The sequence below is a fragment of the Oryctolagus cuniculus genome, chromosome 3, assembly GCF_051225735.1.
Source record: "Oryctolagus cuniculus isolate XC-2025 breed Fujian yellow rabbit chromosome 3, ASM5122573v1, whole genome shotgun sequence".
NCBI lineage: Eukaryota > Metazoa > Chordata > Mammalia > Lagomorpha > Leporidae > Oryctolagus > Oryctolagus cuniculus.
Window position 1 is genome coordinate 73,281,418 of NC_142869.1, and position 18,321 is coordinate 73,299,738.

The 18,321-nt window shown below is 40.6% G+C and overlaps 1 protein-coding gene across 1 annotated transcript; it reads right to left on the bottom strand.

Annotated features, from left to right (window-relative positions):
* Positions 1-12,087: 12,087 nt before the first annotated feature.
* B3GALT1 (beta-1,3-galactosyltransferase 1) lies at positions 12,088-16,785 on the bottom strand. The gene has a single exon (XM_008258701.4). It carries the CDS (start codon positions 16,783-16,785, stop codon positions 15,805-15,807), a length of 981 nt encoding a protein of 326 aa, XP_008256923.1. The 3' UTR covers positions 12,088-15,804.
* Positions 16,786-18,321: the final 1,536 nt, after the last annotated feature.

Below are 18,321 nucleotides of genomic sequence, written 5' to 3' on the forward strand. Positions count from 1 at the left end.
TAATCCATCTCTCTGCTATGGCCTGCGAAAACACTGGAAGATAGCCCAGGTCCTTGATCTCCCTAACTGAGCTATTTTATCTTTTGCCTTACCCAGTCTGTTATTAAGGCTTTCCACCACATTTTTTGTTCTATTGAATTCCTCATTTCTAATATTTCTTCTTGATTTCTCTTTAAAATTTGAGTTTCATGGAAAAATTCTATTCATGTTGTGTATAGATTTCTTTAATTTGTGGATTTGCTTCTGATTACTTCTATGTATAACAACAATAAATTGTTTGAATTGTGTTTTTGGCATTTCCTCAATCTCTTCATCCTTTTTTTTAAAGATTTATTTACTTATTTGAAAGGCAGAGTTACACAGAGAGAGAGGTAGAGCCAGAGAGAGAGACTTCTTCCATTCTGCTGGTTCACTTTCAAATGTCCACAATGGCCAGAGCTGAGCTGATCTGAAGCCAGGAGCCAAGATCTTCTTCCGGGTCTCCCATGTGGGTGCAGGGGCCCAAGGACTTGGGCTGTCTTCTGCTTTCTCAGGCTATAGCAGAGAGCTGGATTGGAAGTAGAGAAGCCAGGTCTTGAACTGACTCCCATATGAGACGGCAGCGCTTGAAGCCAGGGCTTTAATCCGCTGCACCGCAGTGTCGGCCCCCAATCTCTTCATCTTTACATTCTAGTATTGAATGTTGTTGTGTTCTTTTGGGGGCATAATGTTGTTTTTTATTCTTGTTTCTTGAATTTCTGTGTTTAATTTTAGGCATTTGTGGAGATGCTTGTTGTTTTTTTCCCCATTTGATGGCTCTTATTTTTGGATTATATTTCCGTGGCTTAGTGGAGTGTCTGTTCTTTCAGTGAATACCCAGAGGCATGTGCTGGATATGGCCAGGGAGTGCTGTTCAGTGCTCCACAGTGAGCAGAGTGTCCAAGGTGACTCCCCAGTTGGGCATGGTAAATCTCTCTTTTTTTAATCAGAAGGGAGGGTTTGATCATCTCTAGTAGTCTCATACTCACCTCCTCCCCTCCAATGAGACCAATGCCCTGGTGCTAGCTCCAGTGGATGCAATATTCATCGGTGCTGCCCCAGGAACTACACAACAGATCTGTGCAGTCCTCAGTGTGAGCACGGTACCTGCAGCAATGATCCTTATCAGACAAACAGGGAGCCCCGAGAGTGCAGAGCCACCCACAGTTACTGCCCAGAGACCCAATCACACCCTGCACCCTCCCATGCCACCATAGTGTTTTCACAATCCCAGCACACAATGCTCCCACAATCATGAGTGCTCAGCCCCTGTCGGTTCTCCCAGCCAGTCTCAGGCATCTCCTCTCCTGGTTTCTGGGTGCCTGAACAAAAGCTGGCACAGCTGTTACATATGTCCAAAATGGTGCCAACCCTCTCAGCTAGTTACAGGACTCTGGTGCCAGGGAGAGAGAAATGTGCCCCTTCTATTCCCCTCTAGATTGGCAGGTACACTGTCCCCAACAGGGCTCCAAGCCAGACTCATGCCATGCTCATCCCATTGCTTTATCACCAGTGGCTTGGGGTGCTGCGGTCTGGTTTCACATCACTCTTCAAAGCTGGTGTGGAGGCACTCAGCTGCTGGGATTCTATGTTGTGCATGTGTTCATGCTGCACATCCACACCCTCCACATACATCCCTCTAACTTGCGCTGTTTCCTTAGCAATTTTCTCCCTAACTCTTCCCTGAGATTACACACACTCCACTTTTTAAACTATCTTCCTCTAGACTAGAGCAGTAAGTTCCCTTCATATTCCACCATCTTGGAATCCCCTGTGGCCATTTTTAAAATCTTAAAAAAAAAAAAGAACTACTCAGTGTATGTTTATATCTGTTGAATTTATAAATGAATTACTGAACACAGACTATCTGTCCAGCACTATTCTAGGAACAGATCATAGAATTATGAACAAGACAAAACTTAAAAGTATAATGGCAGGGATTTTTTTTTGTTATGTTTGTTTATTGCCATTTCCCAAGTGCCCATAATGGTGCCCAGCATATAATAGTTGTTTGGTGAACACTCATTGAATAAATAAATGACTGGATGAATAAGTGAATGAAAGCAGATGCCATCCCCGCCCTCATGGAGCGCTGTCTGGGTGAATGGAAAGGTAGATAGCAAATAGTCTGAAGTGTGATTATCATATTAGGAAAGAGTGCTTTGGAAGTAATGCTAGGACTGTAGCTTTTTTTTAAATTTTAAACGATTTCTTTGAGAGGCAGAAGGAAACAAAGATGAAGAGATCTCATCTATGGGCTCGCTTCCCTAATGCTTGTAATGATCAAGGCTGGTCCAGAAGAGCTCATCTTATGGTTAAACAGAAAGGGAAGTGATCCAGTAAATCCTTTCTTTACTTCAATGGGTTGATAGCGGGAGGCAGTTGTGACTTCAGCATTATATCTGGTGAACCTCATATTTAGAAATATTATGTAGCATCATCAAATGACAACCCTCATAACATTTGATTGCTCACACCTGCAAGCTTTTTTTGAATTATGAAGGGTAATAAAGAATTTCATCAGGGAGCAGCATTTGGCTTGGGTTTTAACATTTGGGTAAAATGGACTGAGGAATGTGGAGTTCATCCCAGACTGTGGAGCAGATATCTGGCATATGGGAGATGACTTTAAGCTCTCATTGACCATCTATGTGGAGCTCAACAAAGGCAAGTGAGAGCTGCCTTTGCCCTAGTATGGCAATTGCTGAGTGACCTGGAAATTTCACACCATGTGTGCACGTTCATGGCTGTAAGCGTAGACTGGACTTAGCTCCTGATCCAGGATAGGGCAGTGGATTGGCTCTGCTCACCTGAGGCTTTTCAGCAAATTGTATTGCCCATTGTTTAATATATTTCCCATAATTTCACAGAAGTACATTTTTATCTGAAATTAGTAAACCTGTTTAGATTTCTGTATAATTGTTTTGTTTGAAGAAACAAAAGTATTGCCACATAATGTAAATTAAATTTGACTTGGTCTTGGTTAGGCTGGGCCTCAAACAAAATTTACTTTGTAATGAGGTGGGCTTAGTGTTTGGGAGACCCAAATATTCAAGACTGAACATGTATTATCATGTTTCTTAGATTAACGGACAGTAATCTAATCCATTAAATTTATTTGTAAAACAACAAAAATTCCGATCCTAAAAACCAAGCTACAAACAATTCTGGCTTGATGAAACTGGGATGCCAAGTCTTGTGAGAGTAAAACATTGCCTACAAAGGCCTTCACGGACTAGGCATTACAAGAAGCATATTTTAATTTTGAATGTTGTAACAAAGAGGCTCGTGCTTTGAAAAGAATATTGCAATTCAGCTCCCAAATGTGTAGCACTTGGTGCTGACACTATGTGAGGTCCCCAGTCAGCCTTCCAGGAGCATTTGAGTGAATGGCTGAATCAATGACTGCCTTCACAGACTCCCACCAACATTCTGCTATCTACCTAAGAGTAGTGAAGCAAAATGACAGGTTTCTCCAATTGAAATTGATTTTATAGTTCATCAGAGACCTAATGTAAATCTCATTATTTTAAAGTCTAGTTTTAAAGTCAAAATAATGACTTTAAAATTATAATGCTTTAAGTTGTGGCTTCTGTAGCTATAAAAAGTTAGAGATTTCACTTATTATTTAATCCATGCTCTTGGAAATCCAACCAGGTTTAATGGCTAGGATCCAACCTATTGCATGTCTGTGATATTTAAAGTAAAAATTTAGTGTTTCCTGTATGAGCATTGGATCCAACTGTGTTTAATAATAAAGCAAGAGCAAGTAAAGCAAAACAAACAATCAAAATGATGAAACTGGGGTTGGGCAGTTTGTACACTGGTTAAGATGCTGCTTTGGATGCCGGCATCTCCTATTGGAGTTCTTAGATTTGAATTTTACTCTCCTTCTGGTTCTAGCTTCTTGCTAATGCTCAGCCTGGAAAGTACTTGGGTGTCTTCACCCATGTGGGCCTGCTCAAGCCTGGCCCAGCCCCAGATATCGAAGGTATTTGAGGAGTGAATCAGCAAATAGGATATCTCTCTATCTCTCTTCCTTTGAAATAAATAAAAAAATTAATTTAAAACTTGAAAGCTAATATGATATATAAGAAAATAGGATTTGGGGGCTGGTGCTGTGGGGTAGCAAATAAAGCCACCACCTGTGATGCCGGCATTCTATAAGGGGGCCCCTTCAAGACTTGGGTGCTCCATTTTGGATCCAGCTCCCTGCAAATGTGCCTGGGAAAGCAGCAAAAGATGACCCAAGTGCTTGGGCCCTTGCACCTGTATGGGAGACCTGGAAGAAGCTCCTGACACCTGGCTTTGATCTGGCCTAGTCCCGGCTGTTGTGGCCATTTGGTGAGTGAACCTGCAGATGGAAGATCTCTCCCTCTCTCTTTCTCTGTATCTTCCTCTCTCTGTGTAACTCTGACTTTCAAATAAATAAATCAATTTTTAGAGAAAAATGAAGAAGAAAATATGATTTGACAAACATTATCTTAAGCAAAAGTGTGGTTTGGTATTTGCCTCTGGACAAATTACCCCTAATCCCTTTCATTCGCTATCTGAAAGAGAACTTGATGGTAAGTGCTGAAACCCACAGCAAATATTTTGTACAATGCAAAAGCAAGGAACATTGGTCAGCATCATCTGAGAACAGGCGCGACTCTTCCCACATCTCCCATCTGACCCTGAATTCCTGCTTCCTATTCTCTTTCTTCGCTGTTCTTCCTGCTCCTTGCTTATTGTCTCTTTACAATTCTCATCATCTTTATTGCTGAATCATCTCCTTTATTTTATTAAGTCATTTTCTGCTCCTTCCATTTTCCTTTGAAATAAAAAATATGCATGCAAAGCCATTGCAAAGTGCATTTCCTGTTTTTGTTTAGAAACACTTATGTGGGGCTATATTGGGTGTAGGTTATTTTGAGAATCCAAAGCAGAGGCACAGCTCTCCCTCCCTCTGAAGGTCCTTTATCCAAAACACCTTAAAGTGAAGCATACCTGGAATTCCTGGATGAGAGCTCTGCCTGGAAAATCAACTTTTCTATCTTTAGTGTTTTAATATTGGTTAATTCTGCTGAGTGCTCTGAACCAGTTTCTCTGACTCTTGCCTCAATTTTAACCCTGTGGTCTCAGCTATTTACATAGTCTGTGGGCTGCATATCCATATACCGAATCTCTTTCTCTCTCTCTTTTTTTAAAGAATTATTTTATTTATTTGAAAGACAGAGTTACAGAGAGAGAGGTAGACTCAGAAGAGAGAGAGAGAGAGGTCTTCCATTCTGCTGGTTCACTCCCCAAATGACCGCAACGGCCAGAGCTGAGCTGAGCCGAAGCCAGGAGCCAAGAACTTCTTCCAGGTCTCCCACGTGGGTTCAGGGGCCCAAGCACTTGAGGCATCTTCTACTGCTTTCCCAGGCCATAGCAGGGAGACCTGGACCGGAAGAGGAGCAGCCGGGATTCAAACCGGCACCCATATGGGATGCCAGCAACGCAGGCTGGGGATTTATTCCACTGTGCCACAACGCTGACCCCTCTTTCTCTTTTTTTAATACTGACTTCCCAGACTTGTCTGTTACTGGAAGCACTGACTGCCCACTTACCCTTGGATAGTACTGAATCTAGCCTTTTCATTTTTTTAAAAAAGATTTATGTGTTTATTTGAAGGGCAGAGAGAGAGAGAGAGAGAGAGAGAGAGAGAGAAAATCTTCCATCCACTGGTTCACTCCTCAAATAGCCCAAATGGTCAGGGCAGCAGACAGAAACACCTTCCAGGTCTCCCATGTGGGTGCAGAGGCCCAGGCACTTGGGCCATCTTCTGCTGCTTTTCCAGGCACATTAGCAGGGAGGTGGATCACAAGCAGAGCAGCCAAGACTCAAACCAGTGCGCATATGGGATGCCAGCATCACAGGCTTAACCTGCTATGCCACTTTGCCAGCCCCAAGTCTAACTTGAAAACCAAGGTTTCTCCTACTTTGTTGCCAGAATTGCAAATGGAATTGAGAGCAGTATGATATAATAGAGAAAAAATCACTAGACTCCTGTCAGAAGCCCTGGGGTTTCAATACTATCTTTCTAGTTATTAGCATTTTCTACATTGGAAATATCACTTAATTTCTCTGACTCTTTTATTCCTCAATCCCAAAATAGCAGCAAAAATTCTCTTTGGGAGAAACCCCCAGTATTTTGTTTTGTTTTGGCTTGGTTTAGTTTTTCATGCCCCCAAAACAAACAAACAAAAACCCACAAATGCTCCTTTTCCCCCACGTTAATCATGGTCCATTCCAAGAATTCTGATTATTAAGCTGAATGATCATGGTCTGTGACATTGACTTCCCCATTGTTGAGTGTAACATGCACACTTTAAGACTCTCTCTGTGCTGCTTTTCTTCCTGCTGCTTTATTGTCTGCATGTTTTGGAACTAGGAGGCTTTCAGCCTGGCCATACTGGTACCTGCTCTCTTCTCTATCTCTTCTTTGTGCTGTATGAGGATACCTCAGAAATTCATGGAAAACAGAGTTGAAAGACAGGTTTATTTTTGTTCATTTTTTTGAAACCATGCAGAGAGAGCTCTTCAAAGAGTTCATAAAAAATGTACATGATGGGGCTGATGCTGTGGCATAACAGGTAAAGCTACAGTCAGCAGCTCTGGCATTCTATATGGGTGCTGGTTCAAGTCCAGGCTGCTCCACTTCCGATCCAGCACCCTTCTAATGGGTTTGGGAAAGCAGCGGAAGGTGGCCTAAGTCCTAGGGGCTTTGCACCCCTATGTGAGACTCTGAAGACCTGGCTTTGGTCTGATGCAGCCTCAGCTGTTTCAGACATTTGGGGAGTGAACCAACAGATGGAAGATCTCTCTATCTGCCTCTGTCTCTGGTTCTCTGTAACTCTGCCTTTCAAATAAATAAATAAATCTTTAAAGAAAGAAAGTACATGATGAAAGAGCTATGCATGAATTTCAAAAATTGCTTGCACCAAAGTAAACTTATCTTTTAACTCCATTCTTCAGTAACTTGAAAAGCTTATTTTTGTGTATTTGAAAGGGAGAGAGAGTGGGAGAAGGAAGCAAACACAGAAATAGAGTGGAATCTTACCTTTACTTGTTCTGGTTTACTCCCCAAATGCCTGCAACAGTCAAGACTGAGCCAGACTAAAGCCGGGAGCCAGAAATTCATTCCAGGTCTCCCACGTGGGTGATTGGAACCCAACTACTTGAACCAACACCTGCTACCTTCCAGGTGTGCAATAGCAAGAAAATGAAATCAGAAGTGGAGGTGGAACTTGATTCCAGGTACTCTGATATGTGGTGTGGCATCTTAACTGCTGTGCCTAATGCCTATTTTTCACAAACGTTTTGAAGTACTCTTGTATAGTATGCCCATCTTCTGGCTTGGTAAGTGCTTGGTGGAAAGATGAGGCCATTAAGCTCAGATTTGACCTGTAGCTAGATCCTGAGCTCCAATCTGGTTTTCAGCACAGAAACCCTATGCTGGGCTACTGAGCACTGAATCAACAAATTACTAGTGTGGTGTTTTGCTTCCCACTGTTTTCTCAAATGTATCTTAGGACTTCAATCTTCTCGCTTAGGGTTTTTGTTTAAGATTTTTTTTTATTATTTGGGAGGTAGAGTTACAGACAGTGAGAGGGAGATAGAGAAAGTCTGCCTTTTGTTGCTTTACTCCCCAAATGGCTGCAATGACCAGAACTGCGCCGATCCGAAGCCAGGAGCCAGGAACTTCTTCCTGGTCTCCCATGTAGGTACAGAGGCCCAAGCACTTGGGCCATCCTACACTGCCTTCCCAGGCCATAGCAAAGAGCTGGATTGGAAGAGGAGCAGCTGGGACTAGAACCGGCACCTATATGGGATGTGGGCGCTGCAGGCGGAGGATTAACCTACTGTGCCACAGCCCCGGCCCCCTCGCTTAGGTTTTAGAGAAAGCTTTTACATAATAGTTCAGAACAAGTTTCTAACCGTAAACTGCTTTAGAAACTTTAGCTCCACCTTAGTCCTTCATTCTTGCCAACAAGCTTTTGTGGCTGTTCATACAATACATGCAGAAGCCTCTGATATTGACTCTGACGGGTGCTTAAACAGTGCCAGGGCTCTTGTCTAGAATCTGGCCTTGACCACTGCAGCATTGTTACTCAAAGGGCAGTCCATGTATCAGCCACATCAGCATAGCGTCTAAGATCAAAATCGCGGGTTGTAAGTACAAATCCACATTTTAACAAGATCCCCAGGGAATTACTCTGCACACGGCGGTGTGAGAGGCATTGCTGTGGTCCAGTGTCCCTCATCCTTTCTGCTGTGGTATCCTATTTTGCTCCCACAGCTGTGCTGCCTATGGCTTGGACACCCAGTAGGATGGAGGAGCAAATTGCTACAAATGGCATGCTTCCGATTCTTCTCTCAACCATGTTTGAAGAGAAGCTTGTGGTTGTGACATTATATTTTGCAAAAGGAAATGTGAACCAACACAGATTGAAGATGCCAAATATGAGTAAGCACAGGTGGAGACAGAAGTGGAGCTCAACTGAGTGGAGTTTGAGTGAGGCATGCAGATCAAGCTGTAGTGCAGAGAGGGCTTGCCTTTTAATGAGCTGACTGGTGTTGGACGCCTCTCCAGTGGACCCTTTGCTTCCAAGAGAGAAAAGTGTGTAATTGAACTTATGGATTGTTCTCTCTAGTCTACAGAAATGTGTCTGTGTTGAGTTTTCAAGGAGAGAAATACCATGAAAGTGCCTGGTGAGCTGGTCTAAACTCTGAGCAAAAGGAGTTATTGATTTTTTCACTTGCAACTTCTTATTAATATTCATTAGATTTTGGTATTATTGAACCAATGTGGTTTTTTTTTTTAAATCCTTGAATCTTTCATCTGACTTCTTTTTTGTTGAACTATTGTCTTCTTTCTTTTTCTACTTTCTTCTTTTTCAATTGTTCCTTCTTGGGGGACTAAGTTGTCATAATGGATTATCTGAAGAACATTTTTCTGGACACTAAACATTACATATGTTGGCTGCTGAGTAACATGCAAATCCTTTTTTTTGAAAGGTAACATACTGTCTCTGTGAAGAACATGGCCAGAGTTTACCCTATAAATTACAAAGTGTTCTGTGGCCTCAGTTTCATAACCTGTCTATTGGAGATGGCAGCATCTACCTCAGGGGATTGTTGCCAGGCATACATAGCAATAACAACAATGATTACAAACTTGAGCACTGAAAATTAAAGGCTTTGCCATGGGATAAATTCTCTAGTGCTTTCTTTCCCTTCACCTCGTGCTTGGTGGGGTTCTCCTGGCCTCTGCTGAAAAACGGTTTTCATCACGCCCCCTCTCCCCCCGCCCTCCCTGCCCATGTAACACTGCCCAGTCTGCCATGCCAGGCAGCCCCGCTGAGTAAATGCTCTGGAATAAACCTCAGAGACAGAATAAATCATCTCCTATGCCATGCTCCCTCCAGGTGAGGACGGAGGTCATTGCAAGAGGCATAACAAATAGTTGACATAATGTACCAAACTAATAGATTCTATAAGGAAAACTAAATGGAAAATTTTTCTTGAGTGCTCAGCACCTCTGGCTGTAGAGACAGTGGAGCCAGTGTTATTATAGATGTGGTTGAATCAATAATACTTTTTCATTCATTTCTTTTTCGTTTCACAAAAATGCCCATTTTAACCAGCAGAGAGGTAAGGAGATATTATCGAGGGCAATTTTTCATGCTCACATGGATTATATTCTGGGACAGATTGCTCTTCTAAATAGCCTCATTTTGCTTTTTTCCCCCTCTTAGAAATATAGTCAATTCTCTTCCCACAGTGTGAATTCATCTGTTAATCTATGACAATCAATTAAGTAATGAGAAAATAGAATGCTTGTAATTATGATAATCAAGCTATATGAAACCCACCCTCTTAGGTCTAATACCGACACATCTTTAAGCAATATATTAATTAAGCTGTGGATAATCGTTACAATTAGAATCAAGCTTTTACAATTTTTAAAAATCACTTAGAGAAAAAGGCAATTTTTAAAATGTATGCAGCTGTCAGTTTTTAATGCAATTACTTATCATGACTTCATGTTATTTTCATGGCTGCATAGAGAGACAATTCCAGTATGCTTTATTTTTGTGATTCCTTATTCACAACTGAACAGTTTTTGTGTTAAGAGTCTTTTTCAGGGGGCCAGCACCGTGGCTCACTTGGTTAATCCTCCTCCTGAGGTGCCAGCATCCCATATGGGCACCAGGTTCTAGTCCCGGTTGCTCCTCTTCCAGTCCAGCTCTCTGCTGTGGCCCAGGAGTGCAGTGGAGGATGGCCCAAGTGCTTGGGCACCTGCACCCACATGGGAGACCGGGAGGAAGTACCTGGCTCCTGGCTTTGGGTCGGCGCAGTGCGCCCAGCCGTATCGACCATTTGGGGGGTGAACCAACAGAAGGAAGGCCTTTCTCTCTGTCTCTGTCTCTCTGTCTCTTTCTCTCACTGTCTAACTCTATCTGTCAAATATAAATTTTAAAAAAAGAGTCTTTTTCAGCTGTTTTCTATTTCTGTAGGTCAGAGGTTGGCAAATTTTCCCCATAAAGGGACATGCTTAAGTATTTAAGCTTTGCAAATGAAGAAGGAAAATTGAAGATACATATAAGTACTTAATGTAACAAGAAAGAAAATAAGTTTCCACTGTTTTTGTGTTGATTGGATTCTAAGTAAACTAATAATTGAATGAATTTTTTTGCATTGTATGTGAGGACCTCAAAAAGTTAATGGAAAATAGAATTAAAAGATAAGTTTATTGTGGAACAAACACATTTTTGAAATTATCAGGTGCTTTTTTTCAAAATAATTGTCCATGAATTTTTGAAGTAACTTTACACAACTCCAGATAAAAGGAATGGAATTCTTACTATTTGGACAGCATTTTGCTTAGCTGGGTTTCTATGTTAGTCTCTGCCATGAAAATGTGTTTATGGGAAGCAGGCTGTTGTAAGTCAGAATGCAGGTTGGCAATCCTCGTTTCAGATCAGTGTTCTCTACTGCAAGGTGCACCAGAATCAACTGCTGGGCTTGCTGAACTAGACTGCTGAGCACACCCTCCAGTTTCTGTGGGGCCTGAGAATTTGCTTTTCTAACAGGTTCTCAGGTGAGTCTAATACTCCAGGTTTGACCACAGTCTTTGTGAACAACGTTGCTCTCCATGTTAGTCCATTGAGAAAGCCACATGGGATACAATCTTTATATTTTGTGTTTTATTTACTCACATATTTTGGTTCACCTGATAGACTTTGCCTTTTGAATGCCAGGGTACAGGAGGAGTAAATAAAAGTTACATTTCCATTCAAAAGTGAAGCGTGAGGAGGTGGGTATTCAGTCCTACTGGTTAAGATGTTGGTTAAGATACCACTTCTCAGTCAGAGAACCTGGGTTCAATGCCTGGCTCTGGCTCCTGACTCTACCTTGTTGCTAATGCAGACCCTGGGAGGCAACAGATGATGGTTCATGTAATTGGCTTCCTACTACCTAAGTGGGACACCTGGATGCCTGGATGGTTTCCCACTCTCATCTTCATCCTGGCCCATCCCAGGCCAATGCTGGCATTTGAGGAAGGGAACCAGTGAAGGAGCTGTATAAGAAGCTAATGTTCCTATTATTACGAATCCAGATATAGCTAACTAAGTCTTCATTTAGTTTCTGAGAGAGAGAGGGAGAGAGAGAGAGAGAGAGGGGTGAATCTTCTATCTACTGGTTCTCCCCAAATGCCCACAACCACCAGGGCTGGTCCAGGCTGAAACCAGGAACCCAGAACACCACCTAAAACTGTAGAATTTAACAAACAGGCATAGTTAAAACACTTCCCTGAGGCTCAGGAGGGGTGAGATATATTTTCCTAAACCCAAGAGTAGCCTGTAGTCTCCTTTTGTGACAAAACAGTCTTCCAGTTGACTTACATTGCTTTGGACTGTTCGGGATGAACTTGAAAGGTCCGAGCTATTCAATACATTGAGATTGTGGAAATGTATCAATTAATTTTAAGAACTGCATCTCACCAAAGAGATTCATTCAAAAAAGAAGCAAAGTGGAAAATACGTTCTCCTTCTGTTTATTTTTTCCAATGGTTTAAAAAATCAGCTTTATGGAACCATAATCTTCCTCGTGACAGATGGGCCTGTACATTAGCATCGTGCTTTCATTCAACAGTTTACATTTCAAGAGGAAGGTGTGGAACTGAATGTAAAGACATCATCAGCATCTATTTGTCATTTTTAGTCTTATAACATTGATACAAAAAATAGTATTCTGATTAGCAGCTTGATTGGCAACCCATGTAACCCTAAACAGTACTACAAACCTGGAGAGTGCACATTTACAGACAATTACTTTTGGCGAAACCATATATACAGTTTTCACAAATAAATACATAAATACAATCATTCATATATACTGATACAGCTAAATGTCAATTATCATCGACAGGTGTTTCTAGTAAATCACTTCTCTCATTCACAAAGGTACTTTGTTGTTTAAAAAAAAATCTTCACTGTTACAGAAGAAATGACATTATTAGCTCCCCCACTGAACCCACATATTAGGAAAGGTACAAAATGAATCCCAGACGCTTTAGGTAAATATTTCATTGTCTTTTGATAGAAGAGATTTGACTGAAAATTCCTCCTTGGTTTCTCTGTAAAGAGTTTATTTTCTCCATATTGTATCACACAGATGGGTTTTGTTCTGAATTTAATCCAAATCAAGGATGGTCTTCACGTTTTTATTCTGGTTATTTAAACATATGCTATTAGATATTTAAACTGATATTTGCTTCAATATAACACATAAAGCCACACAAACTAGCCACCAAAGATAAATTTTTTCCCCAAAAAATAAAGAAAGAAATTTTGAGAGGATAGACACCAATGGTTGACTCCTATTGTCATCCAGTGCAGACTGGCCAAGTGGGTGATGGACAGTCAGACTTTCTGTAAAAACTTAATGACTCTGGGTGGAACACTGTCTGCAACATTTTAGGTCAGAGAAAATATAAAAATGGCTTAACAAATGATCAAAACAATAATGTGGACAGTGTCACATCATAAATTAAAAGCAGAAAGCTAAAGCTTTTCTTTTGGATCACTGAAACTTTTTTTGTACATTCAAGAAATGAAGGGCAAACATGCTTAAGGCTATTGCAACACTGAACAAATGGCCTCGTCTCACCAAGCCCCATGCAGAAGAAAATGTTACATAGCAAGCAGATTCCAGTTATACGTACAGTTGGAGAGAAGAAAAAGAAATTGCCTTTAAAATATATACATGTGGTCTTTGATGAGTATTTACATGTTTGTCACATGGGCACTACCTAGCGTTAAAAAAGTTAGGAAATATTTCTTAAGACATATGAAATTCTCTGATTTTTGCTCCTTTTAAAGATCAGGGCTCTATTCATAATGTATACACACACATGTAAAACAATTCGTCAATGTGCAGATATGATGTTTATAATGTACAATTCCTTGACGCCAGAGGTGGCTGACTGAGCATGGAGTAGATGCAAGGCTGCATGAGACAGAGGTGTGATTCAGCTGCATGATTGGAAGGTGAACCAATATGAAGTCTTGAGACTGTCTCATTGATTGGAAATCACAGCACTTGGGCCACAGGGTTAGATGGGAGCCCACCTTGTGCCAATCCATCACTCCCCAGGCTACCCAGTGCGGTCCTTGAATCAGAACCAGCAGTCCTGCTGATCATAGATGAAGATGTATTAAGGTATGGGAGATCCTGTCTCATATTGGAGTTTTCATGGTTGAGGATGAGAGATCCAGTATTTTCAATAAGCCATGGCCTCCAGTTGTTCATTTCATCTGTTTCTTAAAAACTTCTATGGGGGCTACCAGAGGTGAGATTAAAACTATAATAACTACAAAGGTGTACTCTCTCAGCTGTGATGTTTTCTTTGAGTGAGAACAAACAGGGGTTTTCAATGAATGGTCGATGTGTCATGCATGGGCTTGGTGGGTGCCTATTCTTTTTTTATTTTCTGATAAAGGTGGGCCAGCTCTAATTGTCCTCAGAGTTCTCAAGGAGAATTCAGATCAAATGCTTCCTGAGATCTAAGTTGTGATGGATTTTGAGAAGCATGTGCTCCACTTGCTGTAATCCACCTGCAGCCCAGGCTCCTCCCCCCAAAAAGGCATCTGCCTGTACTTTCAGCACCTTGGGATATCAAGGCAACACACAGAAGTAATAACTGATTCACTGAAACCAGAAGAAATGGCAGAGAAACTGAGGTTTCCCCAAACACCAAACTCATAGCCAAGGAAAAGTCAAAGTCTTGGGAGAATCAGGTGCACTGATAGTTCATAGTCAATCTTTATTTTGGCAGATTTTCTATTAAGACAATGTTACTACTACTGATGACCATCATTATAATTATGTCATTATTTTAGCATTTAGCATAATGCATGATACATTGCATTACATAGCACCTTTTAAACTAAGGATCTCAAAATACTTAGCAAATGCAATTTGCTCTCACAGCACCTGTGAGGTAGGTTTACTGTTTTTTTTTTTTTTTTCCAGCCACTGTAAAAATTAGCGTATTGATGCACAGCAAGGTAAGGATGCCTGCTCACGTGGTCCATTATGTATGTGGCATCAATAGGACCTGAACTCAGGCTTCCCCATCCTTCCTTGCCATGAATCTCAATCACAGAATGTCCGGAAGAACACCGCATAACAGCGTTACTGCTACAGATACTTGAATGTTTCAGATTTGATAGTATTACACCTATCAACAGCAGGGCCACATTTTTTCAATAATACTAATATCCACTAGAGATTTTCTCACATGATTCGCAAATGTGTAGGAGGGGTATCTTATACTATTGCTAACTTTATGTTCATTATAACACATATTTAAATTTGTATTTTTTCAATGTGTTTGATTGTTCCTCTGACGTCCTAACTTATTTTCTACACATGGAGACATGTATCTGCCTGATCCAGAAACTGTGAAATGCACTGAGCGATATCATATGGAAGGAAGCAGGTGAGATTCCATTTGGCAAAGTCTCCTTGGAGGCACCATGTAATGTTTGTTTTGAAAGAACAAAATACAATTTCTTTTGTTTACTTTGTTAAGTAGCATTTTATATACATTCCACCTGCTGATCAGGTTTAATCCTTGGATGAGCAAGCAGAGTTGTCTTCCAAACATACATAATATTTGATTCTTAAGTTTAAATTCCCATATATTTAACTAGAGCCTCTCTGCCAGTATGAGGTTCATTTCCTTGTGGAACCACAGATATTCTACATATTACATGGCAATATATGTAAAAATTCAATGTAACAATAACACACAATACTAACAATCACAACCAGTGTGTCTTCCTGACTGTGCATCATTTCTGAACTGTTTTGAAAAAAGTTATTTACTTATTTATTTTTGCAGAGATGATATGAAAACATACTGTGAGTTTCAGCTTCGCAGAACCAGATTTTGATCTCAGATGCACAGTACATAAATCCCAGCAGTTGTGTGGAAGTCACTTTTTGAGATAAATGGCAACATCTTAGGACCTGAGAGTGAAATCTGGACCTTGTAACTCATTTATTGTTTCTGTACTAGAGCCTAACATTTGTAAATTGATGATCCAAGAAAGGAACTAGAAGCAGGAAGCAAAAACTTTACAAAACCCCTTCATCAGTTCATTTCCCCTGGTGGCACCTATAAAATACCAACACCTTAGGCCCCATTTCTTAGAAAAGAAAAGAAACGTATTTACATGGGTAAAAATCCTAACATCTGAGATGTTTCTTGCTTGACATGTCATTCCAGATTCTGTGCATTTCTTCTGGCGATATCTGATGCACAGTAATAACCCGGCGATACCTACACAAACTGTAGGCCATTTTCCAGTGATTGAAGCCACTGTTCTGAAAAGGATGTATGCCCAGCTTCCGGAGACACAGTCCCACATACACATCTTCCAGGTGGAGCAGCCTTGTGTGCAGTGAGGTTTTGTAAATGAGTTCAGCCACATCGGCTGAAAAGATGTAGCCAGTCCCCGAGCAGAAGGGTGGGTAGTTACTGTCAGGGTACAAATCTCTGGGCATGTACCACTTACTGCGGACATCCCGGATTGGCCCCCCATTGATGACGTAGCCAGTGAAATACCTTCTTCGGGGCTTGGTGGAGGGTTTCAGTAGTTTATAAATGAGGTTGTCCATGTTTACAAAAATATCGCTGTCTGTTTTCATGACATACTTGGCTTTTGAACAAAATGTGGCCACCCATCTCATGCCCATTAGTGTTTTGAGTGTGAGGTTGTGGTAGGAGTCAATGAAGTCCTCCACGATGATGTCGTGGAAGATTTGGCTCTCTTGCTCCACCATCTGATTCAGAACAGGATCGGCATTCTTGCCCAGGAGGAAGAGAGTGGCTATCTTTATCCCCTTAAAGTTGTTCTCATCCCCCCACGTCTCTCTGATCGCCTGGCGGGCATCAAATTCTTTGTGGGTAGTGCTGATGAGGATGACAAGGAAAGGAATGTTTTTCTCACATTTGTTGGGCTCATTTATAAGAAATTCAAAAGAATGTGGGTTGATGGGTCGAGTTCTTATGTTGCCAAAGGTGAAGTTTTTCCTGGCAACAGTTAGGTGGCTGAAGGGCTTGGAGCCAGTGTAGGAAGAAGTGGGACGAGTTATACTCAAGTACCAGAGAGCGCTGGCCCAGCACACAACTGTCAAAATGTATAAGCAGGAGACCTTTGAAGCCATTGTCTGGAGAGCACGTCTATTCCGAATATGGAAGAATACGCCTTCCTGGCACTAGATTCTTTTCATCTTGCAAAGGCAGCATATTACTAATGAATCTTAAAGTTCGATAGTGAAGCGTGCGTTTGGAATTGTTCATGGGTCCTCGTGGCAGTCTGGCATCTCAGCGTTCATTCGACTTTCTTCCCAACCTGATGTAGGGCTCCAGGCTGCATGAATCTTCCTCTTAACTCTGCAAAATCAATAAAGTACAGTTGTCGTTCAGATGTAGTCATCCATTTTGCATTTTCAAATAAATGTAACTAACATAAGAATTAACCCAAAATGACTAAAATAAATGTGTTAATTCATTTCCATCAAGTTCCAAAAACTTCTGGGCACAATCATTCCTGCTTTTCCTTTTCTTTTTAATAGAACTTGTTTATGTAGATTCATACTCAATTAAAAATACACACATTATAAACTCTATGTGGATATGGAGTAAACTGAATATTAGCAATTTATTTTAAAATCTTTATTTTTACTGATACATAAAAATGTGCATATTTTTGGGTTATCATGTGATGTTTTGAGAACATGTGCATGTTGGGTAATGTCCAATCAAGGTAACATACTTCTTTTCTCATTTACTGGCTCTACTAAGCAAAGAGTTCAACAAATAAAAAGTAAAAAGACCATAGTCCAGCCAGAAAATAGACAAAGGCTATAAACAGCAACCAAATGAGAAGGCGTTCCAATTCACTCAAATATAATGAATTTTGAAATAGCCACAGAATTATGAAAACTATAGTAGCATATAATTCCTATTGATTTGTTTGACAAAGACTTAAAGTTTGACAAAATGCTGCATATATATTTTTATTGCTGATCCTTTATTTTATATTTATAAATATATTTACCTTTATTATTTCATAGCTGAATAATATCCCCTTGTATGCACACATATAAATATATATATGCACACAAAGGAATATTATCCATCTGTAAAAAAATAATGAAATTCTATTAATTGCAGAAAATGGTTGGAACTGGATGACATCATGTTGAGTGAATCAAGCCAGACTCAAAAAGACAAATCCTGAATGCTCTCCCTTATATGTAAGAGCTAAAATTAAAAAATAAATAAATAAAAAGAACAAAAAATGTCTGGGTGTGTCAGTTTTGCTTTAAATGCAGTTTTTTTTTTTAGTAAACAATGCATTATTGTTATGGAGAGTCACCTTTACTGCATAATGGAACATCTGAATTTGTTTCTCTCCCGGAACTATAACTTAGTATCTGTTAATAAATCCATCCCCACTCTCCCTCCCCTGGAACATAATGAGTTTCCCACTTTTACCAGAGGCCTTATTTGTAGTTAAAGACTTTCTGTCACCGTGGTCTTCTTTCAAGCAAGCAAGTCTCACACATGGCCTCATATCTTTTCCATTTTCAAAAGTCTGAGTCTTTGTTTGTTTGATTTGGTAGAAAAAATCTGGTCTCAACATCTCTGCTTTCTCTAACTCATTATTTGCAAATATGTCAGTCACCCCTGGAAAA